This window comes from Poecilia reticulata, linkage group LG1 (assembly GCF_000633615.1).
Source record: "Poecilia reticulata strain Guanapo linkage group LG1, Guppy_female_1.0+MT, whole genome shotgun sequence".
NCBI lineage: Eukaryota > Metazoa > Chordata > Actinopteri > Cyprinodontiformes > Poeciliidae > Poecilia > Poecilia reticulata.
This window is the reverse complement of record NC_024331.1, coordinates 23,969,466-23,988,403: the sequence shown is the minus strand read 5'-3', so window position 1 is coordinate 23,988,403 and position 18,938 is coordinate 23,969,466. Positions and strand designations below refer to the sequence as shown.

The 18,938-nt window shown below is 38.4% G+C and overlaps 1 protein-coding gene across 4 annotated transcripts in view; it reads right to left on the bottom strand.

The window, feature by feature from the left end:
• The window catches only part of rhbdl3 (rhomboid, veinlet-like 3 (Drosophila)), a 56,671-nt gene that overhangs the window by 11,015 nt on the left and 26,718 nt on the right, over positions 1 to 18,938 (bottom strand). For 3 of the 4 annotated variants that reach the window (XM_017307226.1, XM_008414911.2, XM_017307230.1), the window contains 3 exons: positions 10,512 to 10,670; positions 2,853 to 3,077; positions 1,666 to 1,814 (listed from right to left, as the gene is read on the bottom strand). In XM_017307226.1, the coding sequence (XP_017162715.1) occupies positions 1,666 to 1,814; positions 2,853 to 3,077; positions 10,512 to 10,670 (533 nt within the window). Of the gene's footprint in view, positions 1 to 1,665; positions 1,815 to 2,852; positions 3,078 to 10,511; positions 10,671 to 12,511; positions 12,578 to 18,938 lie in introns of those variants that run through there. The other variant, XM_008414930.2, reaches the window with a different exon arrangement.

Here is an 18,938-nt window from a genome sequence, read left to right as displayed (position 1 = left end):
CACACACACACACACACACACACACACACACACACACACACACACACACACACACACACACACACACACAATTGATAGCAGTAATCAAACCACTGCTAAAAAAGAATAATCTGGGCAAGTTGCTGTTGCAAAATTACAGGCCAATCCCCAATCTTCCAATCTTTCAGTCTGGTTTTCATGTTCCACACATTATTAGAATTGCCCTAATTAATGACATATTATTGCGGGGTACCCCAAGGTTCCATCCTAGGACCCCTATCATTTAATATCCATGTGCAATAATCTGTGATTATAACAAGATTAATTACCATAACTACGCAGATAATGTACAACTCTGCATTGCAATGTCACCAAGTGACCACTAACTCATTCCAGTGGTGAGTAGGTGCATAGAACAAATCAATCTGTGGATGTGTCATAACTCTTTCTTCAGCTCAAGCAAAACTGAAGTTATTATCTTTCGACATCAAGAAGAATCAAGGGTGAGCCCGTAGCTTCAATTATTACAGATAGAAACTAGTGATCAGACCCAAAATCTGGGTGTAGTGATAGACTCTGACCTTAACCTTCAGAGACACAGAAAGACAATTACAAAGTCAGCCTTCTACCACCTGAAGAACATTTCCAGGCTCTTGTTAGCTTCTAAATTACACCAAATACATAAAAATCTTTTGTCATATCAACCTTCCAGACCCACTCTAGATGGCCTGGAAGTTTGAAATTTTCTATTCATTTTTAGTTTGAATAGAAAATAGATGTCAGTCTTTAAACATTGAAAACTTTGCATTTCCCTTATAACAAACTTATCTTGATTTGCTCTGTTAAACTGAGGAATTGTCAAGGAATCAACCACTGTATTTTTATGTATTCTGTTGTCATCAAGTAAAAAAATAGGAAGAAATACGTTTAAAATCACCTGTAAAAATCACAGATCATCACACCTTTCTTTTCTATTCAGCACTTTTAAGCTTGTCTGTTCGCCACTGCCACCCCAGCTACCATCTATCCCCAGTAAATTACAATTTTATTAGCTCTCTTTATGGCTAAGACTATGTTACCCCTAGGAGTAATTAAATCTGGATGGCCGTAGTTGAGCTGACAAAAACCACTATCCGCTCCCCACAGATTTATCTAATTATTACATTATGAATCATTAGTTTTCAAGGTAGCACTATCAAAGTGTAAACACATTAGACCAATAAAACCCCAAAGATAATCCCTTCTCTGTTACCATGACACTAGCTGTAGTAAAAGAGGATTTTACCCTTGTTCTTGATTTGATTTTAATTTCTCACATGGAGACAATTACCAGCTGCATCTCAGCTTTGCCCAATTACATTGTGTTCTCTTTAAAAAAAAAAACAACTGCAGTGTATGTTTGGAAATTGAATTTTTCACCAATAACATTTCATATGACTCAGTTTCTCAAATATACAACAGATACATGTCAGGTCAAATGTTTAGGCACCCATAACCACTGAGAGTGCAAGTGGAAAAGAAAAGGGTGCTCATGAAGGCCGACATCCCAACCAGATAAATAAATGTGATATTTTATCTAGTTATTGATAACAGATAAAATGTTTCATGTGTTTATCAGGGTATAACATGCTGTACATCAGCAGTACATCGTCACAAATAGATGTCAGTTTACCAGATTAGACTCACCCAGTATGCATAAAGACGTAGCTGAAGTACCTCCAGGCTTGGGCTCGCAGCTGGGGATGGTAGGGTAAGGGGCTTTTCAGGAAGGATGAACTGGATACCTGCAGGACCAAACGATCCAGCTGGATTCCATAGTACATGAACACTGCTACCTAACAGAGCACAGGGAAACAAAGGGGATCAAAGTCAGAGTTATCGTAAACATAGATAGGAAAATAGAAAATAGAATAGCATTTTGTGGTATTTTAAGACACCGTTGTCTCACGTCTTCTGCAGCTCCTTAAGGTTTTTCTTAAGTATTGCCCTATTTTTACCGTCTTCCATCTTCCCATTGAGTGAGACCAGCTTCTCTGCTTTCAGATTAGGAAAAATACTGTATCCCCCACAGCAAACATGTCTATGTTATCTATATGTTTGGGGCTTGTGTGTTCATTGTGATTGGCAATGTTAAGTTATGCCTCCATAGACCAAGTCAAAAAGTTCAGTTTTGGTTAAATCTGAAAGAACACATTCTTCCACGTGTTTCCCGTGACCCTGCATGGCTTGTTGCAATTTGTAAACAAGACTTTTTAAGGTTTTATTTTACCCAATTTTTGCTACTTTTGAAAAAAAAAAAGTCAGATTTGAGATGTGCACGACTAATAGAGTCCAGTCAAAAAAAATTTTCAAGTCATGGATCGCTGAGGATACAATTGGCCTTTTGCGCCATAATGTTCAATGAAATCTTCAAAATTTGAGATTTGCAGTAAAGTTTTGTTTTGCTCAAAAAATATTCACCAGCAGCATTTTAAAACCAATCTTAATCCTCTCATAAGGTATTTTGTTTAATCAAAATCTCAAAGCAGGGTTAAACTGTAATGACACATTAACTTCACATTAAATCCTAAAAGTATTCATAACCCTGGTAGACTTAGATTAACAAGAAAGAAGAAGTTTGTGGTTTGCAGGAAATGAGAGAGATATTAAAAGAAAACAAATAGAGAATAAATATTAATATTTATTTGTTTTAAAGCAATCAGACTTACAGTCTTCTTGTAATTGCTGAAGAGCTTTTTCAATTTTTCCACTGGCATTTCCAAAATGTTATCATTACTTTCAGTCATATGAAACATTTGTAAAATGAAAGGAATCTGCATCTGGCCAAGGTCTGAAACATACTGGGCGGTTTAGTTCCTTCTTAGCCAATTTACCTCTGCGATGGTGATCGCCAGGATGAACCAAGGAGGGGGGCAATATGTGTAGCTGTCAAAGTACCACTTGCGATCAACCTCGCGGGGCAACGTTTCGTAGGCAACATGGCGAACCAGCCGCTGGGACAGCCCCAAGCCCACCTCATCTCTGAGACTGCAGCCCTTCAGCTGCCTGCTGCCCTGCAGAATGGCCCTGCGGAAACTGTTGGAGCGCTTGTTGCTCATCTGCCCAGGAGAAACAAGAGGAGTAGAGAGGATTAGGAGATTGTTTGAAAGGGCAGGGAGGTTAATGAGATGTTAACGATTAGAGAGGCTTACTATTAAGATACTTTAAGTGGCGTCACCGGACATTATTATTACATAAGCTGCGCTATTACCCCGTCACCAGTACTACCCACTGCTTCATTGTGTCTCTGAACTCATCATATTGATATGAGTGGCAACATGGTGTCACTCTGAAGCTGTATACTTTAAAAGCACTGATCACAGAAATGTATTTGTTTATCTTTCAAACGTTCACATTTTATGTTACCTAATACATTAACGTGCTGAAGCATGTGTGCTAACACCACTCCCAGATGAATGCGTTTCTCGTTCGTGGCTCCAGCCACATCAAGGGTTTGGTTTTGTTTGACTTATTTCAGTTTTCTAATAAATATCAAACTAAACCTATAATATTCAGGCTCCCTGTTGTGCTATTCAGTAAAGGTGTTAGAGATTAACTATTTATACTGATGTCATTCTTGGATTCAACATTTGACTGAAAAAAATTTACTTAATTAAAGCATGTAGTGGCTTTTTAAGTTATTTTACAAATATTTAGAACAGCTAAACTAAATAACTGACAGCAGTAGATTTAGTAGTCATTTTTTCAAAAACAAAAAAAACATGCGGGTAAATTTAAAACAGATGAAGCAGTATTAAGATTTTTTTGATTAACTTTACCGGTGTCATGAACAGATGTAACCCTGCTGAAGAATAAATTCACAGGACTTTGAAATGCTTCTCAGTCAAACAGCGAAACTACACATAATCCAAATGAACCATCCAGGTAACCGCATTAAATCTGCTTCCTTTCTGCTCACAAAAAGTCAGTAACAGAGCAACAGGCAGGATATTATGCTGAGAATATTAAGCAGGATTTCAGCTGTCAGTGTGGGAGGCCGGCTGTATTTATGGTCAGGACCTCGAGCCTTGCTAACAATGACTGTTCACAATAAATCAATCTTCACATTGATTGAAAGAACACAATGTGGCAACAGCCAAGAGAGAAACTAACTTCTTAAAGAAATGGAAGAAAGGTACAAGTGAATACAAGGGCAATGAGAAAGAATAATGGTCATAACACTGACCTCCATACGGTCCTCAATTATATTTCCAATGGAGCCCAAAATAATCCATAACCCGGCTCTGGCAACTTTAGATCCATGTGTCTTAAAACTTGGACAACATGTGCTGATGTGCTTCAAAATATGATTTCAACAAAACAGGAAGAGGACAACTTTATTCAGACCCGTTGCACATTGTGAGAGTCTTTAGGAGAACTTAAGGTCCTACATTAGTCCAAATAATCCACGCTGTAAAGCCTCGTAGTTACCCTGAGTAATTCAGAACGGCTGTATTCACCAGATTGACAGGTGAAAAATAGCAGCTCTTAGTCTGTGCTAAAAAGTGCATTGTGGCTGCTCACCACTCAGGACAGGGCTACAAGGACATATTTACATGTCTTCAAGTTCCAAAGTGTTGCTTAAACAGTACAAGATGTTCCACATTGTGAGAAACCTCAGAGAATATGGTAGGAAGTAAAAAGTGACACCTGCACTAATAAAGGAAATGGTGCAAAAGGTGAAAAAGAATCGAAGGCAGAATGGGGGCCATGCTGGAGGAAACATCTCCATGCAGATAATACAACAGACTCTGTGTTGGTTTGATTGCAGATATGCTTTGGATTATTGTACAGTTTCAGATTCGTTGTGTCCTTAATATAAAATAGTAAAAATTGACTGGAATGCCACCATATACCCTAAAATAGAGATTATTCATCATATGTCTTCAGATAGATGTTAATCCTGCATTTTTTTTTTTACGGAAAAATGAGCACCGGCCTTTTTAAGGTAGAAAAAGGAAGTCAATTCTGAGACGTTAAAGACAAATTGATCAGGGTCCAGCAGATTAAAGGAAGGATTAACATGCCACAGCAGTGCTGCTTATTGTTATTCGTTTGAGGTTTGAATCTAAGTGCTGTTAAAGTTCTTGAAGAGAAATCTGAAATGTTGACTAATAGAAATCTGCACAAGTCAGCATTGTGCTTTAGTGTATTAATGTCTTCTCAAAGTTTGGTCATTTTTATCACTATTGTTGTGTTCTTTACTGAAGTCAGACAATGAGAATTAATTGGTCCCATTTCCTCCTCATTGCGTCTTTATTTTAACTTTATCTTGTGTTACGAAACACTGTTCATGCCAGTGAATGTGCATAACATCTATCTTTGAAAACATATGTTAAAAAAGGCTTTTCAATGAGAAAATACAGTAAGAAGTAACGTAAAATGACGGGTAGTTAAGTTGGCAGACTGTTCTTCAAGCAGGGCTTGGGTCTTTGGAGGGCAAACATTCAGAAAAATCCAATTATTTTAGTCTTAATAACAGATTCAGAAAACTGTGGGAAAATGATTGCAGGTTACCATGGCCACTTCTGGACCACACAAAGGCAAGTGCACACACAGACCGCCCCCTGGCAGCCTGGTTGCATAAAGACAGTCAGTTCTTCTGGTGAAGTGATTGTAATTCCTCTCCTTTTTTTTTTTTACAAGACACAAAAGAAAGAATGGCATTCCGTGTGTTGACCCAGTGCCAAGAGGAGAAGGGGCAGGGAGAGACAGACGAGGCGAAGACAAATGGGTATACATCCAGCAGGGGACAACTTCATCGTTTGATCAACACAACACACATTGTAGGAGACAGAGACGTCTGTGAGAAAGAAACAGGAGCAGAAATAGACTAGGAGGAGAAAGTAGAGCAAGGCGAGAAATAAATAAAAAGGGTAAGAACGTTTTTTGAGCTTATCTCTACATTTGCTTCATAGGGTTAAGGTTCAGGGTCATGCGAACATTTGAAGTCAAAATACTAATCTCAAAAGCAGAAATATTGCTGACATTACATCTCTGCTCAAGTTACAGTTTGAAAACAGAATCTCATGTAGACAACTAAATAAATATCACACAGACCTTGAACAAATTGGCAAAAGACAAAGATATTATCAAAATTAAAACAGTTCACAGCGTACAAAAGACTAACGGTCTGTTTTTAAATTTTTATTTGTTTTGCTGTTTACTATAAATCATGATTTCAATTTTCCTTTTTCAGTGCACTACATGTGACTCTTGCTTTGAATAGAACACCCTGGAAAGACTTTGCAGCAAATTGCAGAAAACGGATAATTCAGGAGAGGATTTTCTATTATGTGTATATATATATATATATATAATGTGTGTGTGTGTATATATACACACACACACACACCCACACACACATATATAAAGGAGTGGTCCTGAACCAATCTTTGGGGAAAAACCCTTGAATATACAGATCTGCCAAACTGAACTTTTTCCTTAACAGTGCTTTTATTTCGAAACTTGGACAGAAATCTATTGAAGTTATCACCAACAGAAAAGAAACATCTTTTTTTTTCATTCCCAATAAAATCAAAAACCTTGACAATAACAGAGAACCGTTGGAGTTACAACTTCTTAGGTCAACAAACAAGCAAAAATGAAAAGAAAAAGTGCACAAAGCACATTTCTCTGTATGTCCAGAGAAATATTTAGAAGATAAGAGGTTATTCAGAAGATATTTATAAAAAGTATCCAAGTTGATCAAAAAGTATGTAAAAAAGAAACAGCAGCAAGTAGTTAAGTATAAGGGTCATTATTAATGTGAGCAGTCATATTTCTAATGTACAATAATAAGGGTTATTGTGCACATAATTGTTACAGTGTTACAATAAAGGAACCGTCTCACACATTCATCAGGGCAAAATGTAGAGGAGCCTTTGTCAGGAATATTGAGTTTATCATTTCCAGCCATGATTCAGAAGGTTTTCTAGTTTTTATCACAAGGATTTAAGTCTTTACCTCAAGTTTCAACACAATATTTTAATCCAGCTAACAAATACGCAACGTGAATATGTGTGGTTGTTGTTACCAATAGCTTTTGTGCCATTGCTGAGAGAAACCCCCCCTTCCTTATGCATGCAGTCTTGCCAAAAACAAATAAGAGTGGTGGATATTTCTTTGGAGCAAGCAAACCTCTTGCTCTCAGTAGCTGTGATCTGTAGTGGTGGGTGTTAGTTGAAATCTTTCAGCTGCAGATGGATAGCCTTGCTGTTCTGCGCCACAAACACGAGCCCTAATGAATCACTGTGCTCATGGGCTGAAACCAGGAAATGACTCAGGTGCACAGATCAGCATAAACTTACAGCCCGTCCAGCTTCTGTCAGCGAGCATAACTCAAGTTTAAACATTATTTTACAACACAGTAAACCCTCAACGAACTTATTCTTGCAAAATTAGTCCTACATTTTGTGACATTTTGTCACCTTACCACTATAAACCTTTGTGTATTTTCAAACTTTATGTGACGGTTCAAAACAAAGAAGTGTTTAATTGTGAAATAAAAGGAAAATGATAGTTTTTAAGTCTGAAAATGCCTTTTGCTTCATTTAAAGCTGCAAGTGTTTGAGGAAAGTCCTTTATTTTTCTGCACTGGTATTTTTGCCCTCTGTTTTACTCTGTCCATTTTCCCTCATTTGCAAACAACCCCCTGATGGGCCCAAGCCCCTGCTTTTTGCATTTACTCATACTGATGTCTGATATTAACACTCGTTTAATGATCTGAAACATAGTAAAAACAGAGTTATGTACTTATTGTTGCGCTCCTGAAGAGCTAAGATGTTCACATTTTTTGTTACTGAACAAAATCACTTCTAGTGACGAACATGACATTTTGTTTTGCTGGCCACAAATGGTGGTGAATGGCCCAAATGCAAGCAGGACATAGGCAGAATTGTAGCAAATGCTCAGTTTAACAGAGTTAAACAGGCAAAGTCACAGCACACAAGGAAACAACAGGAAAGGTTGGCAATAAGTGAACATAACATGTCAAGCAGGTGGATCTGGCAAAGCTAATCTGAGCTGGAGACATTTAACAGAACACTGAGGCAACATAAGAACATCTTCAATGCACAAAACTGCAAAGTTAAAGACGACATTTGCAGTAACCAAAATGTGCAACAGGATACAATATGCTGTCCTGTTTCAAAAATGTGTGTGTAATCATCCTTAGGGAAAAAAACAAAAACACGCAGACTAAAAGCGTAGGTACTTGGGGAAATGTAAACCTGTTATGGACTAGTTTCTTCCCTACCCAGTCTACGCAAAGGCGATACTTCAGAGTGATGGATGACGCAGAGTTAAACGTGAGAAGACAAACAGGTGAGACAAAAGTGGCGGCAAGCAAACGAAAGGAAAGACAAACTGAAAACAAAGACAGAGGTAAAGTAAAGAGCGTAAGAAGAGAGGGAATAGGGACCAGTAATTTAAATGCTACCAGTGATGCAGCAGCAAGGAGGCAATTACTGACAATCACACTGATGGAAGAGCTGCTGTGCAAAGAAGAAAGAGCGTGCCAAATAAACCCCTCACAGTCTGTCTCTGGCTGTCCTGGCCCCCATCCATTACACCTCAAACCCCCTCTAACCACGTTTTACCTGCCGACCACCTTTACTTCTGTAGCAATAAAAATGTACAAGAGACCAGCCACTGGCAGGTAAGATGGAGTGTTGTTTACATTTTCACTTCAGCTTCTCAGAGAGTATGTGATTCGATGGCATTATGTCATCTGGAGGTGCTCAAATATTTTCAGATCAACATAATGTTAAATATTTTTGTGAAATAAAATATAAAGGATACATTATTTTTTGTTCCCCCCCAACATGTCCTGACCAGCAGTGTAGCAATCAGAATGATTGTTGTGACTGCCAAGGAGAAGGCCAGCAGATTTTGAAGTATATACGCATTTAAACAGCCGCAAACCAACCAAGACGTAGTTGTCCACATAAACCGGCTGACCGAGCAATGACAGAAACTGCTAACTGCTCACGGTTTGACCAGGATGTTCGTGCAGAAATGGTTTCCCAAAAATCTGTGAAAATGCGAGAAATCATCTAATTTACCAGATTGGATGAAATGCAGCGCAGCACCAGAAAAAGCGCACAAAATAATCTCCTTATTGTCAGGTTGATGACTGCACATACACACAAGCAGCAAACTTATTTATATTTATGTTCACAGAAATAAAACTTTTCTCTACAAAGTATTGATAAATCATTTTTCTTCCACTTCACAATTATGCACTACTTTGTGTTGATGCATCACATAAAATCCCAAATGCATCCATCAGAGTTTGTGATTGCCAAAGGACTTTCAGGTAAAACCTGCTCTACTGTGCATGTTTCCATATGAAAGACGGCTGGTTGTCTTGAACAACAGAAATTAGCTTGTTTAACGTAACGCAGAATTTCTTTTCCATCTTTTATATGCTTACAAAGAAACATTTCACAATTCCTGTGCTCTTATGGAGACTTTGAAGAAAAAGAATGTAAACCTTCCTGTCCCACAACCTGTAGCGCACTGTAACCATCAGACTCCCACATGACCTGAGCTGGAAAGAGCACAACAAAAACTCCTTTTGACATTTTCCCCAGATTCCTACAGGCTTCATTCCTCACCCACCGTCTCAGGCAATAAACCGACTTAAAGAACACGGGGAGAGGCAGACAATAAATTCCTTCCAGTTTTTAGCAGAAACGCACATCCCCACCCAATCCCTCAATAATCCAGCGGTTATTGGTTTCCGCGAGATGAATTTCGCTCCAAGAGCGCTCCACACTGTCCTGGGTTTAGCTTCCTGCATCAAAGTGCAGCCTGCCTGAGCAGGTAAGCCCAGATGGAGGTACTTGAGTGAGATGTAGGACTATAAGCAGCAGGCTGCAGTTTGAAGGTGAAACTGCAAGTGGGGCAAGGTGAGAGTTAAAAAGGGAGTTTGTGACCTGAGTGAGTGTTATTTCCTGTCGGGAAGAAAACTCCACACTGCGGCCGAGGTGATCTTGAAATATGGATTTTGAGGATCAGTGTAAAGATTGTGTGGCTCAGTGTGCATAGCCACATTAGGTCAGAGCACATTAGCTGTAAGGTCAAGTCCAAATCCAACTATCTTTAATGTATGCAGGGACATGAACGGTGCTGTGAAACATGATGCGTTCTGATTAATCTGATTCTGATGAGAAGTAAGGCTGAAACAATTAATCATGACGAATTGATTACCATAATAATCGTCAACTAATTTAATTAAGGCAGTGTCTTATTTTTTTAATCCAATTAATCATTTAATTGTCAGAATAATCAGTAGAACAATCGATTACTAAATTAATGTTTAGCCGCAGCCCTAGACAGACATTGGTAACTTAAATAAATATAAAAACAGTTCTCAAATTATTATCCATTCATAAATGTTAAAGCAACTATTCCAACCATTCCAGCTCTATGTAAAATAGGGATTTGCTAACCATATTTTCTTTTCATTAGCTCTACAAACTTCTCACCAAGTTGACGAAGTCCTGGTAGCAGATTTTTCCATCAGAGTTGCCGTCAGCGAGAGCCAGCAACACTTCCAGTTTGTGGGGATCAAGTTCAGAGCCGTGGGTCGCCAGCAGGTCCCTGAAGCGCTCTGTGCTGATGAAGCCTGAATTCTCCGGGTCGTACTGCAGAGGAAGACAAGAGGTGAGGCCGAGTGATTAAAGCTGCAAAAGACGATAAGATGAAACACAGACGCCATCAGATGTTAACTCTCCTGCACCATCCTGGCGGGATGGAGGCGTTAACACTGAAATATTTCGCCTCATCAAACTAATTTTAACATTTCATAAAGATAACATGAGTAAATACAGTTTGAAAAACAGTTTTCAAATGATGATTTCATTCATTAAAAGAGAAAAGGGTCTCCAAACTGAATTGACTGTAGCTAAACTATGATTGTTAACTGACCTACAGATCAGTTGACTAGAATGTCGGAAACATCTAAAAAAAAAAAAAAAACTATTCCCTCACCTACAGACACTCAGAAATAGCACAAAAACAAAAATGTATTGAATCTGGTAAGGGTTAGAAAGCCATTTTAAGGTTTTTATGGGGATGCCATTGAGCCAAAGTGATAACAATAATTCACAACTGCAGCAGTTCTACTAATTTTGGCCGTTCACCCAAAATAACTCCAAGTGTACATCAATGATTCATCCAGGAGGTCACAAAACAACCCAGAAACATTAAACAACAGACATCTAAAGAAACACAGTCTGCTGGTAATGTGAGGATTTTCCAACAAATTTTTGATTTTTCAAACTCAGAAATGTCCAAGTAGTTTCTAGAAAGTTTCTGAGATTAAAATTTTGTTTCCTAAAGACCTAGGTGAATTGTTATAATTGATTAATTTAGAAGTTTTTGTTCTCTTCAAGAAAATTCTGCAAGACAATGTCCAGCCATCAGCACAGGACCTGTTAGAAGAATCCAATCACACTTTAGGTTTGCAGCAGGACAATGATCCAAAACACAGTAGCAAGGCCACCTGAATAATTAAAAAACCTTCTGGGGACTTCCTATGACTTTAAACACAATGATCAAACTGAAAACCTATTGTACTTATGTAAACATGATTTCTTGGTTTTCAATTTTTTATACAAAATCTCAGAAACTTGTTTCTGCTTCGTCACAATGAGATATTTCTGTGCACAATTTTGAGGAAAGAAATTAATTTAAAAACAATTTGGAATAAGGAAGTAATGTAACAACATGTTGAAAAAAATGAAGTGCTGTGAATATGTTCCAGATGCACCGTACGTTAAATATATTTCCACAATTTATCAAATAGGTTTAGAAACCAGGGATGCATCAGCAGATGCCCACAAAGAGGGAATGACACTCAAAGCATTGATCATAAAACAATCCCACAAGCTCCCTGAAGTAATAATTCTACCAACACGCAAATATTTTACATGCTGCATCTGTGCCACTGCGTCTTTATGAAACATGCAATATTCAAAGCTTCTCATACACATAATCAAGGGGGTTGTATGTGCAAACGAAATGAAAGAGAAAAGCATCAATCCACTAGATGTGCTGCTGATTGCCAGTCCTATCAGTTGTGACAGAGCATCAAGTTCCCGAATTTTCCAGGTCTCGTAGTTGTTCAAAAATGTTCCCAGTGGACTCGGGATCAGCTAAGGGTTTGTAAAATCAGCTGATGAGGTGGGTTGTAAAATAAATAATGAGCATTCTTGAAGAAAGTTTAGAAAGAAATAGTTTAATTGTTATTCCCCTAAAGAGAAATCAGAATCAGCGGAAACTTGTATCAGCAGGTCAAAAGCCAAAGCCAATTAAAATATTGACCACGAGTCGCTCAAAATGAGTGAGCCAAACTAGTAACACACAAGTAGCTTTTCACATAGTCCAAAAAAAATAAGGAATCGTCATTATTTATACATCTCTTAGTAACTCATCTCACACATAAAACACAAACTCTTCTCAACACTTAAAACTAAGAACCAACCTTTTCCTCCAGCAGATCAGGTAGCGGATTCTGCCAAACAGATTTTGTCATGATGGAACCATGATGGAATCACTAGCTACAGTGTGAGACAGCCAGTACGTTCAGTGCGTGTCTCATTGTTTGTCCCAGACTGTGCGGCCTTATTTCTCTGCAGGACTAAGGGATTACAGTCCAATCTGAGACCCACACCACACCACAATCCTCCCCTCCCTTGTCACTCACCACCCAACAACACATCACGCCCCCTGACCCAACTTCCATCTCTCACTTTTCCCTCAACTTTCTCTGCACTGCAAACATGTGAGGTCCCTGATTGGAAAAAAAATCTCAGCAAACGATCCTGTTATCTCTCTTCACGACACTCGCAGAAGCAGACAACCATCCGCTATCCCCCCACCAAAAACCACACACACACAAACACATCCCTCGCCCCACTTTGCCACACCGCAGGCTTCATAGCTGAATGAACAATCCTTGAAGTCAACAGGCTGGCTGCTGGGGGGGGGAGCTGAAGTGGGTCGTTGCACAATAGGCCTCTGAAGGCAATTTCATGCAAGCAAAACCCAGTCCCTTCTCTAAAGCCAGTGATTATTTCCCTTGCACGCAGGTCCACATTGTGTGGTGCACAGACGCATACTCTCGACCCATGATCACTTAGACTTCTTCATTAGCTTGGAATTAAAACTGACTCCTTCAAGATTAAACCGTATTCATAATCAAGCTGAGGGGATCTTAATTAAAGTTTAGATTAAAATACTGTTATATGTTGTGTTACTAATTTTATAGGAAAAAGATACTGTTTAAAGTCTACATATTTGTTTGGGTGGGTTGCACGCTGGCGCAGTTGGTAGCACTGTTGCTTTGCGTCAAGAAGGTTCTGGGTTCGAATCCCAGTCTGGCGTTTTTCAGCACGGAGTGCGCAGGTTCTGTCTGACTAAGCCGGCTTCCTTCCACTGTTCAAATGTTGGATTAATTTGACAAACGGGACAAAGGACAGAAGGTAATTTGTGTTGACTATGCAACTTGTGTGGCTGTTTTTTGGGTACAAAATGTCATGGCTGCACAGTCGACACAAATTACCTTCTATCCTCCGTCTCCTTTGTTACTGTGTGGTTAATAATGTTAGGATATGTGAACTTAAATGAACATTTTCAGTTTAAGTTGCTTTAAATTGTCTAAGTCAGCTAAAAAGATGAGCATGTCCGACTAGCTAGTTAGCTTCCCACCACTGTGAATTTATCTTCAGCAACCTCAAAGTGATTTCACAAAACCTAAAATAAAAAAATCCAAACCAACCATTAAATTGTTTATTTTTCCTATATTACATGTTTAGCAGGGTTTAACTACACCTACTGTTTAGTCAGAGAAAAAAAGTATTTGTTCCTTCCAAGTGACATTATCAGAGCATTTTTTTTTCTTAAAACATTTTCTTCTGTACTAAAATAAAAAGAATCTCAATCAAAAATCGCAAATATTTTAGTGTTATAAAACCCTTGGACTCATTATATCATATCTAATCATTATTGCAGGGGGAAAAAAATCAGCCTTTTGAGATATTGTTATTGTGTAGGAAATAATGTTAGAATAACAAAAAAAAAAATTACAACATGCTGTGCATGCTGTCCCAAGAACTTTTATGCAGTATGTCTTCAAAAAGCTGAAGGGGAGTGATGAAGATCTCTTAAGATTGAAATAAGCATTCACACACGGATCCTGACACAGACGTTAATATCTGAAAACATTAACATGCAGTGATATTGAGGGCTTCTAAACAGGCTGTCAGTGCTGAGGAGAATAGCAGCAGGAGGAGGAATAAAGATATACAGCGAGGTTGCATTGCATGGAGAGGGAGCCTGGGGGTGGGCAGATTGGTAACAATGCAGGGCTTTTTCTCTTCAGCCTCATTTTCATAAAGCTGAATATTATGGGAGAAGAAGAGGGAGGGCAGATTGCGAGGGCCAGGGAGATTTTTTGGCGAGTTTACATTTGCATAGAGAGTCAGGAGAAATGCAGCAGCCCCGACGCACACTGAGAAATATGTTAAAAAATAACTTCAAGGAAAATGAAGTCTGGGATTATATCGGGTGGCTGACTATACTAACAGTATGTGCTCTTACACTGCACTGGGTGTAATTACAGGACGGAGCATATTAACCTGTTATATCCATTAAACCTTAAGACGAAGAGACATGCTTGACAGGAGGTCATTAAAAACAACTTGATTAAGTTCACCACAGAGTGTCAGACCAGTCTGACTCCAGGATCTCATTGACCTGGAGTGATACGGGTCACCATCCAAGTCCAACTCTGCTCCAATGAGCTGCACTGAGGAGCAGAAGGGAGATGGTCAGAGCAAAATGGGAGTTTAGCCCGTGTGAGAAAAATATGATTTAAAGGATACTACGACTTGACAGCAGCACGACTGCAATCAAGACAAGACAGAAGTGCAGTAAAAAAGTATCTGGGTCCTTATTTTTTTTATTTAACATTATCAAACTAATGTTAATGTCAAACAAAGATAAGCTGAGCAAGTGGAGTTTTCAAATAATGATTTGCTAAGATGAAAAAAATGCACCCAGCCCGACATTATGAAAAATCCAAAAGAAAAACTGTTACTAACCACATTTTTTTGAAGAGCTGAGTTCAATTTGATCATGAAACAACCAGACCTGATGACTGCCAGACTTGTAGAATTAGGAAATCATTTAAATAGGACCAGTCAGACAGAATGAAGTAGGCCAAATGATCTCCCAATGCAAACGATGAACAGATGAGAAAAAGTATTTGTCATTCATCATTCTGGAAAGACAAAGTAAGTAGAGATATTTTCCACAATGAAGAAAACTTGGAATAGTGGTGAACGTTCCCAGCACAGGCCGGTCTGCCAAAATTACTCTCAAGAGGTCACTGACAGCTCGTACAGGAGGTCAAGAAAAAAAAAAAAAAAACAAGAACATCGTCTTACAATTGAAAACAAAAGTATTATAATCTCAAAGAAGGCGTGCCTCATACCAACTACATCTAGCATTTAACTAACACCATTTCCAGCTTCTGGTTGAATACTATAGAGACATATAGACATATAGATATAGATATGGATAGACATATTTTTTAAGTATTTGGGTTATTTTTAGAATCTCCTACCAAATGTAAGAATAAAAACATGCAAAAATGTGAATTTTTCACCATAAGTCCCCTTTAAACTCTTCTTTTTACTCTCACTGTGACAATAGCACAATCATTGTTTCAATGTGTAAGCAGGGCATCCGGTTCATGAAACGTATTCAATCAATATTTTCAATGTCATGTCCAAACATCAGCCCGTCCCGTGGCATGGTTTGACCTAAAACCTTTTTTTTCCCCCACAACTAAAGTAGAACTAAATAGTAAAGTTGTTTTTCAGAGTTGGAATTTGTGCCATTATGCACCAGTCAGAGCACAGACTGTAGTTTAACAAAATCAAGCAAGAAACTGACGGCAGGCTCATCAAATGTGAGGGCAGGTTATCGGTTGTAATTTAGATTCTACAAGACCAGATTGTCTATTTAAGATGTACAAATTAGCTTTGTACACCAAAATAGGCATTTCCAATCATCTGAAACTGCAGATTATAAATGATCTTATCCGTTTTTCTTGACAGCCGATGTTTTGCTGCAGGTGGGTTTACATGGTTAAGAAACCCACAACAATGTTCTGACAACATATAACATAAAATTTGCATAGATTTTATCATTTGCTTCACAAGTTATTCCTTCTGATAAAGTTTCATTTCAGGGGAGTTTGCTCTCATGCTTGGCCAATGTTAGCATGCCTCCTCGATGTTTTGATATGACCCACTGACAACTCAGCTCCTAATAGCTTTCAGTGCTAGAAGATGTTTCATTCTGGCAGAATGCAAATGACTTCCCAATGAAACCAAGTTTTCTGACTTGTACAAGAACCTTTTATTGGCAACAAAACCGGTAACCACCACATCTTTTGCATTCAAAATACATCTCATGACAACAAAACCAACAATGACACTTTTTCACTTTTGCAAATTGCATTAATTAAGCAAATACCTCCCACAAACATGCCCATCATATGTGGAAAGTAGCCACATTTTAGAGTGATGTAATGGGACTTTTAACTTCAGATCCACTTCACTTTTGCATTTGCATAAAAACTCTGTTCAAACTCAGCTTATGTTGCAGAAACACTGCTATATTTAGTTCTGTAGCCACTTGGCTCCCCAGACTTACACTGACAATATATTATGATATAGTATTTAACGGCTTTATTTAGTACTTTGGTTATTGGATTTGCAAAATGTGGTCCATTGGCTCTTTGGGGAAGCATCTAACTTACAAAAAGTAAACCAACAATTGTTATTTGGAGCTGAGTTTATTCAGAGAGTCTGATAATGATCATCTCGGGTGACGTGGTATCATAAAAATACATGGTTGCAGTATTGCTACTGAAAATTGCAGATCGCTGTTTGTAAGCCTTAGTATCTCGGTCACTACAAATCTACATGGGGTGATGGCTTAGAGTCCATCCAACTGGCCAAATATACTATATGTATGTAGAACATGAATTCCTGACACTTGAAATATTGTATCTTTACAAGTATTATGTCCAAGTATTGCTTTGCAATTGCAAAATCGCAGTTGCAAAGTCTATTGAAATTCTAATTTCAATAGTATCTTATGCTTGAGATTGGATTAGTACAATCTTAGAAATTAGACAGTCACATTCCAACTTGCTTTTAAAAAAAAGTATTTTGAAAATAAGCTTTTAGATTAAATAATTACATTTTTAACAAAAAATATCTAGTCACAAGCATGGACTTTGTAAGAAAAAAAAAAAAATCCGACAATAAAATTTTTACTTTTATTTGATGTGTTCTGAAAGTCACCCGGAGAGTCACTCTCTCTTGTATTTAATAAAGATAAAATGGTGTGAAACAAACTGACGTGGCAGGAAATTGAAGTTTTATCCCGATCGGGTCATCTAATTTCACAGTCAGAAATGATGCAGTTCCTCAGGGCCCATGCAGTAACAGGCATGAAGCAGTCATTCAGCTGCACATGTGACCTACGTCATGGAGAAACAGTCGCACACAAGAGCTTTAGCCTGCTGCAGCCATGTCTCTGCTATCTGAAAATTGAAAAGGTACAAAAAGTTGCGCAGCACTGCATAAATAAACTAGGATGTTGCCTGTGGAGTCAATAATAATTTCTTAAATCCTTTTTTTAATAATTACTACCTGCAGGCTGGAGCTATACAAGAGCTGCGGCTAATCAGCGCAAGAAAACACACTGTACACACTTTGCAGTAGCTGCTGCCACAAATACACACTTAACACCAAATGACATGGTCTAAATGTGATTCTGTAAAGAAGTGATCTTATTAAACATTTATTCACCAACTTGAAAATTATACATATTGAATTTTCATGTAATAATGAACTGCAGAAGTGCATCCCTTTAATTAGTAACGTTGTCATGTTACAACCACAAACCTCAAAGTGTCTCATGGTGACGTCATTTGACTTCTGCAGGCTTTGTGCACCTGGAGACTGAAATATGTTGCCTATTCTTCTTTGCAAAGTTGCTTAAGTGAGAGCATTAGTGCACAGCAATTTTCAAACCAATCCCTGTAAACATTTGCTGACAAAATCATCCCAAATAATGAGGTTTTACAACATTGAAGTATCCTGCTAAAAACAAATAAGAAGCATAAACCTGTGTGATTTTAAGTCACACAGGTGGGCTGGGTCCTCAGCAACAGATGATTCCATCGAGGAGTCAACAAGCACAGAAACCGTAATGAGATGTTTTTGATCGAATCACAAAAGCTTAGTTCAAAAAGTTGCATGTTGTTTGCTCTGCTAATTATTTCCCTTTTTCTCCATAGTTATAAAGTGGCTCTAAACTTAAACAGCAAGCTGCTGGGGAAAATAGTTTTTTCTTACATGCATATGAAAAGAAACCGTCTAATTAGCACATCAAACTGAAAATCCAGCCTTTCATAGAGGAACAAAACTTGTCCAGCAGGCTCTTTGTACTGGCTTGTTTGGTGCTGTGAAGGGAAACACCGGCAGGCAATTAGGAGCAAACAGGACGACCAATTAATCAGTCAATATCGGCTCCTGTAGAGTTGTGAGGTCCAGGCATGCACTCTGCACAGGAGGAGGCAGGGAGTCACATGTACTTACACACATCGCTCCTCTGTGCTATTAATCTGTGGTCAGGCAAACTCCTCCAGGCAAAATGTCCTCACTTGTTGTGGTGAAAGAGGCAGCTGCAGCATTTGTGCGAGCAGATTTGAGGTCATTAACGGAAAAGTTTCATGAGTTCTTTCAGAGCCTTTGCACTTGCTCCAGTTGTTCAACATCTTTGATTCTCTGTTTATTCTCCCGTTGTTGTTATTGTACTGTGAAATA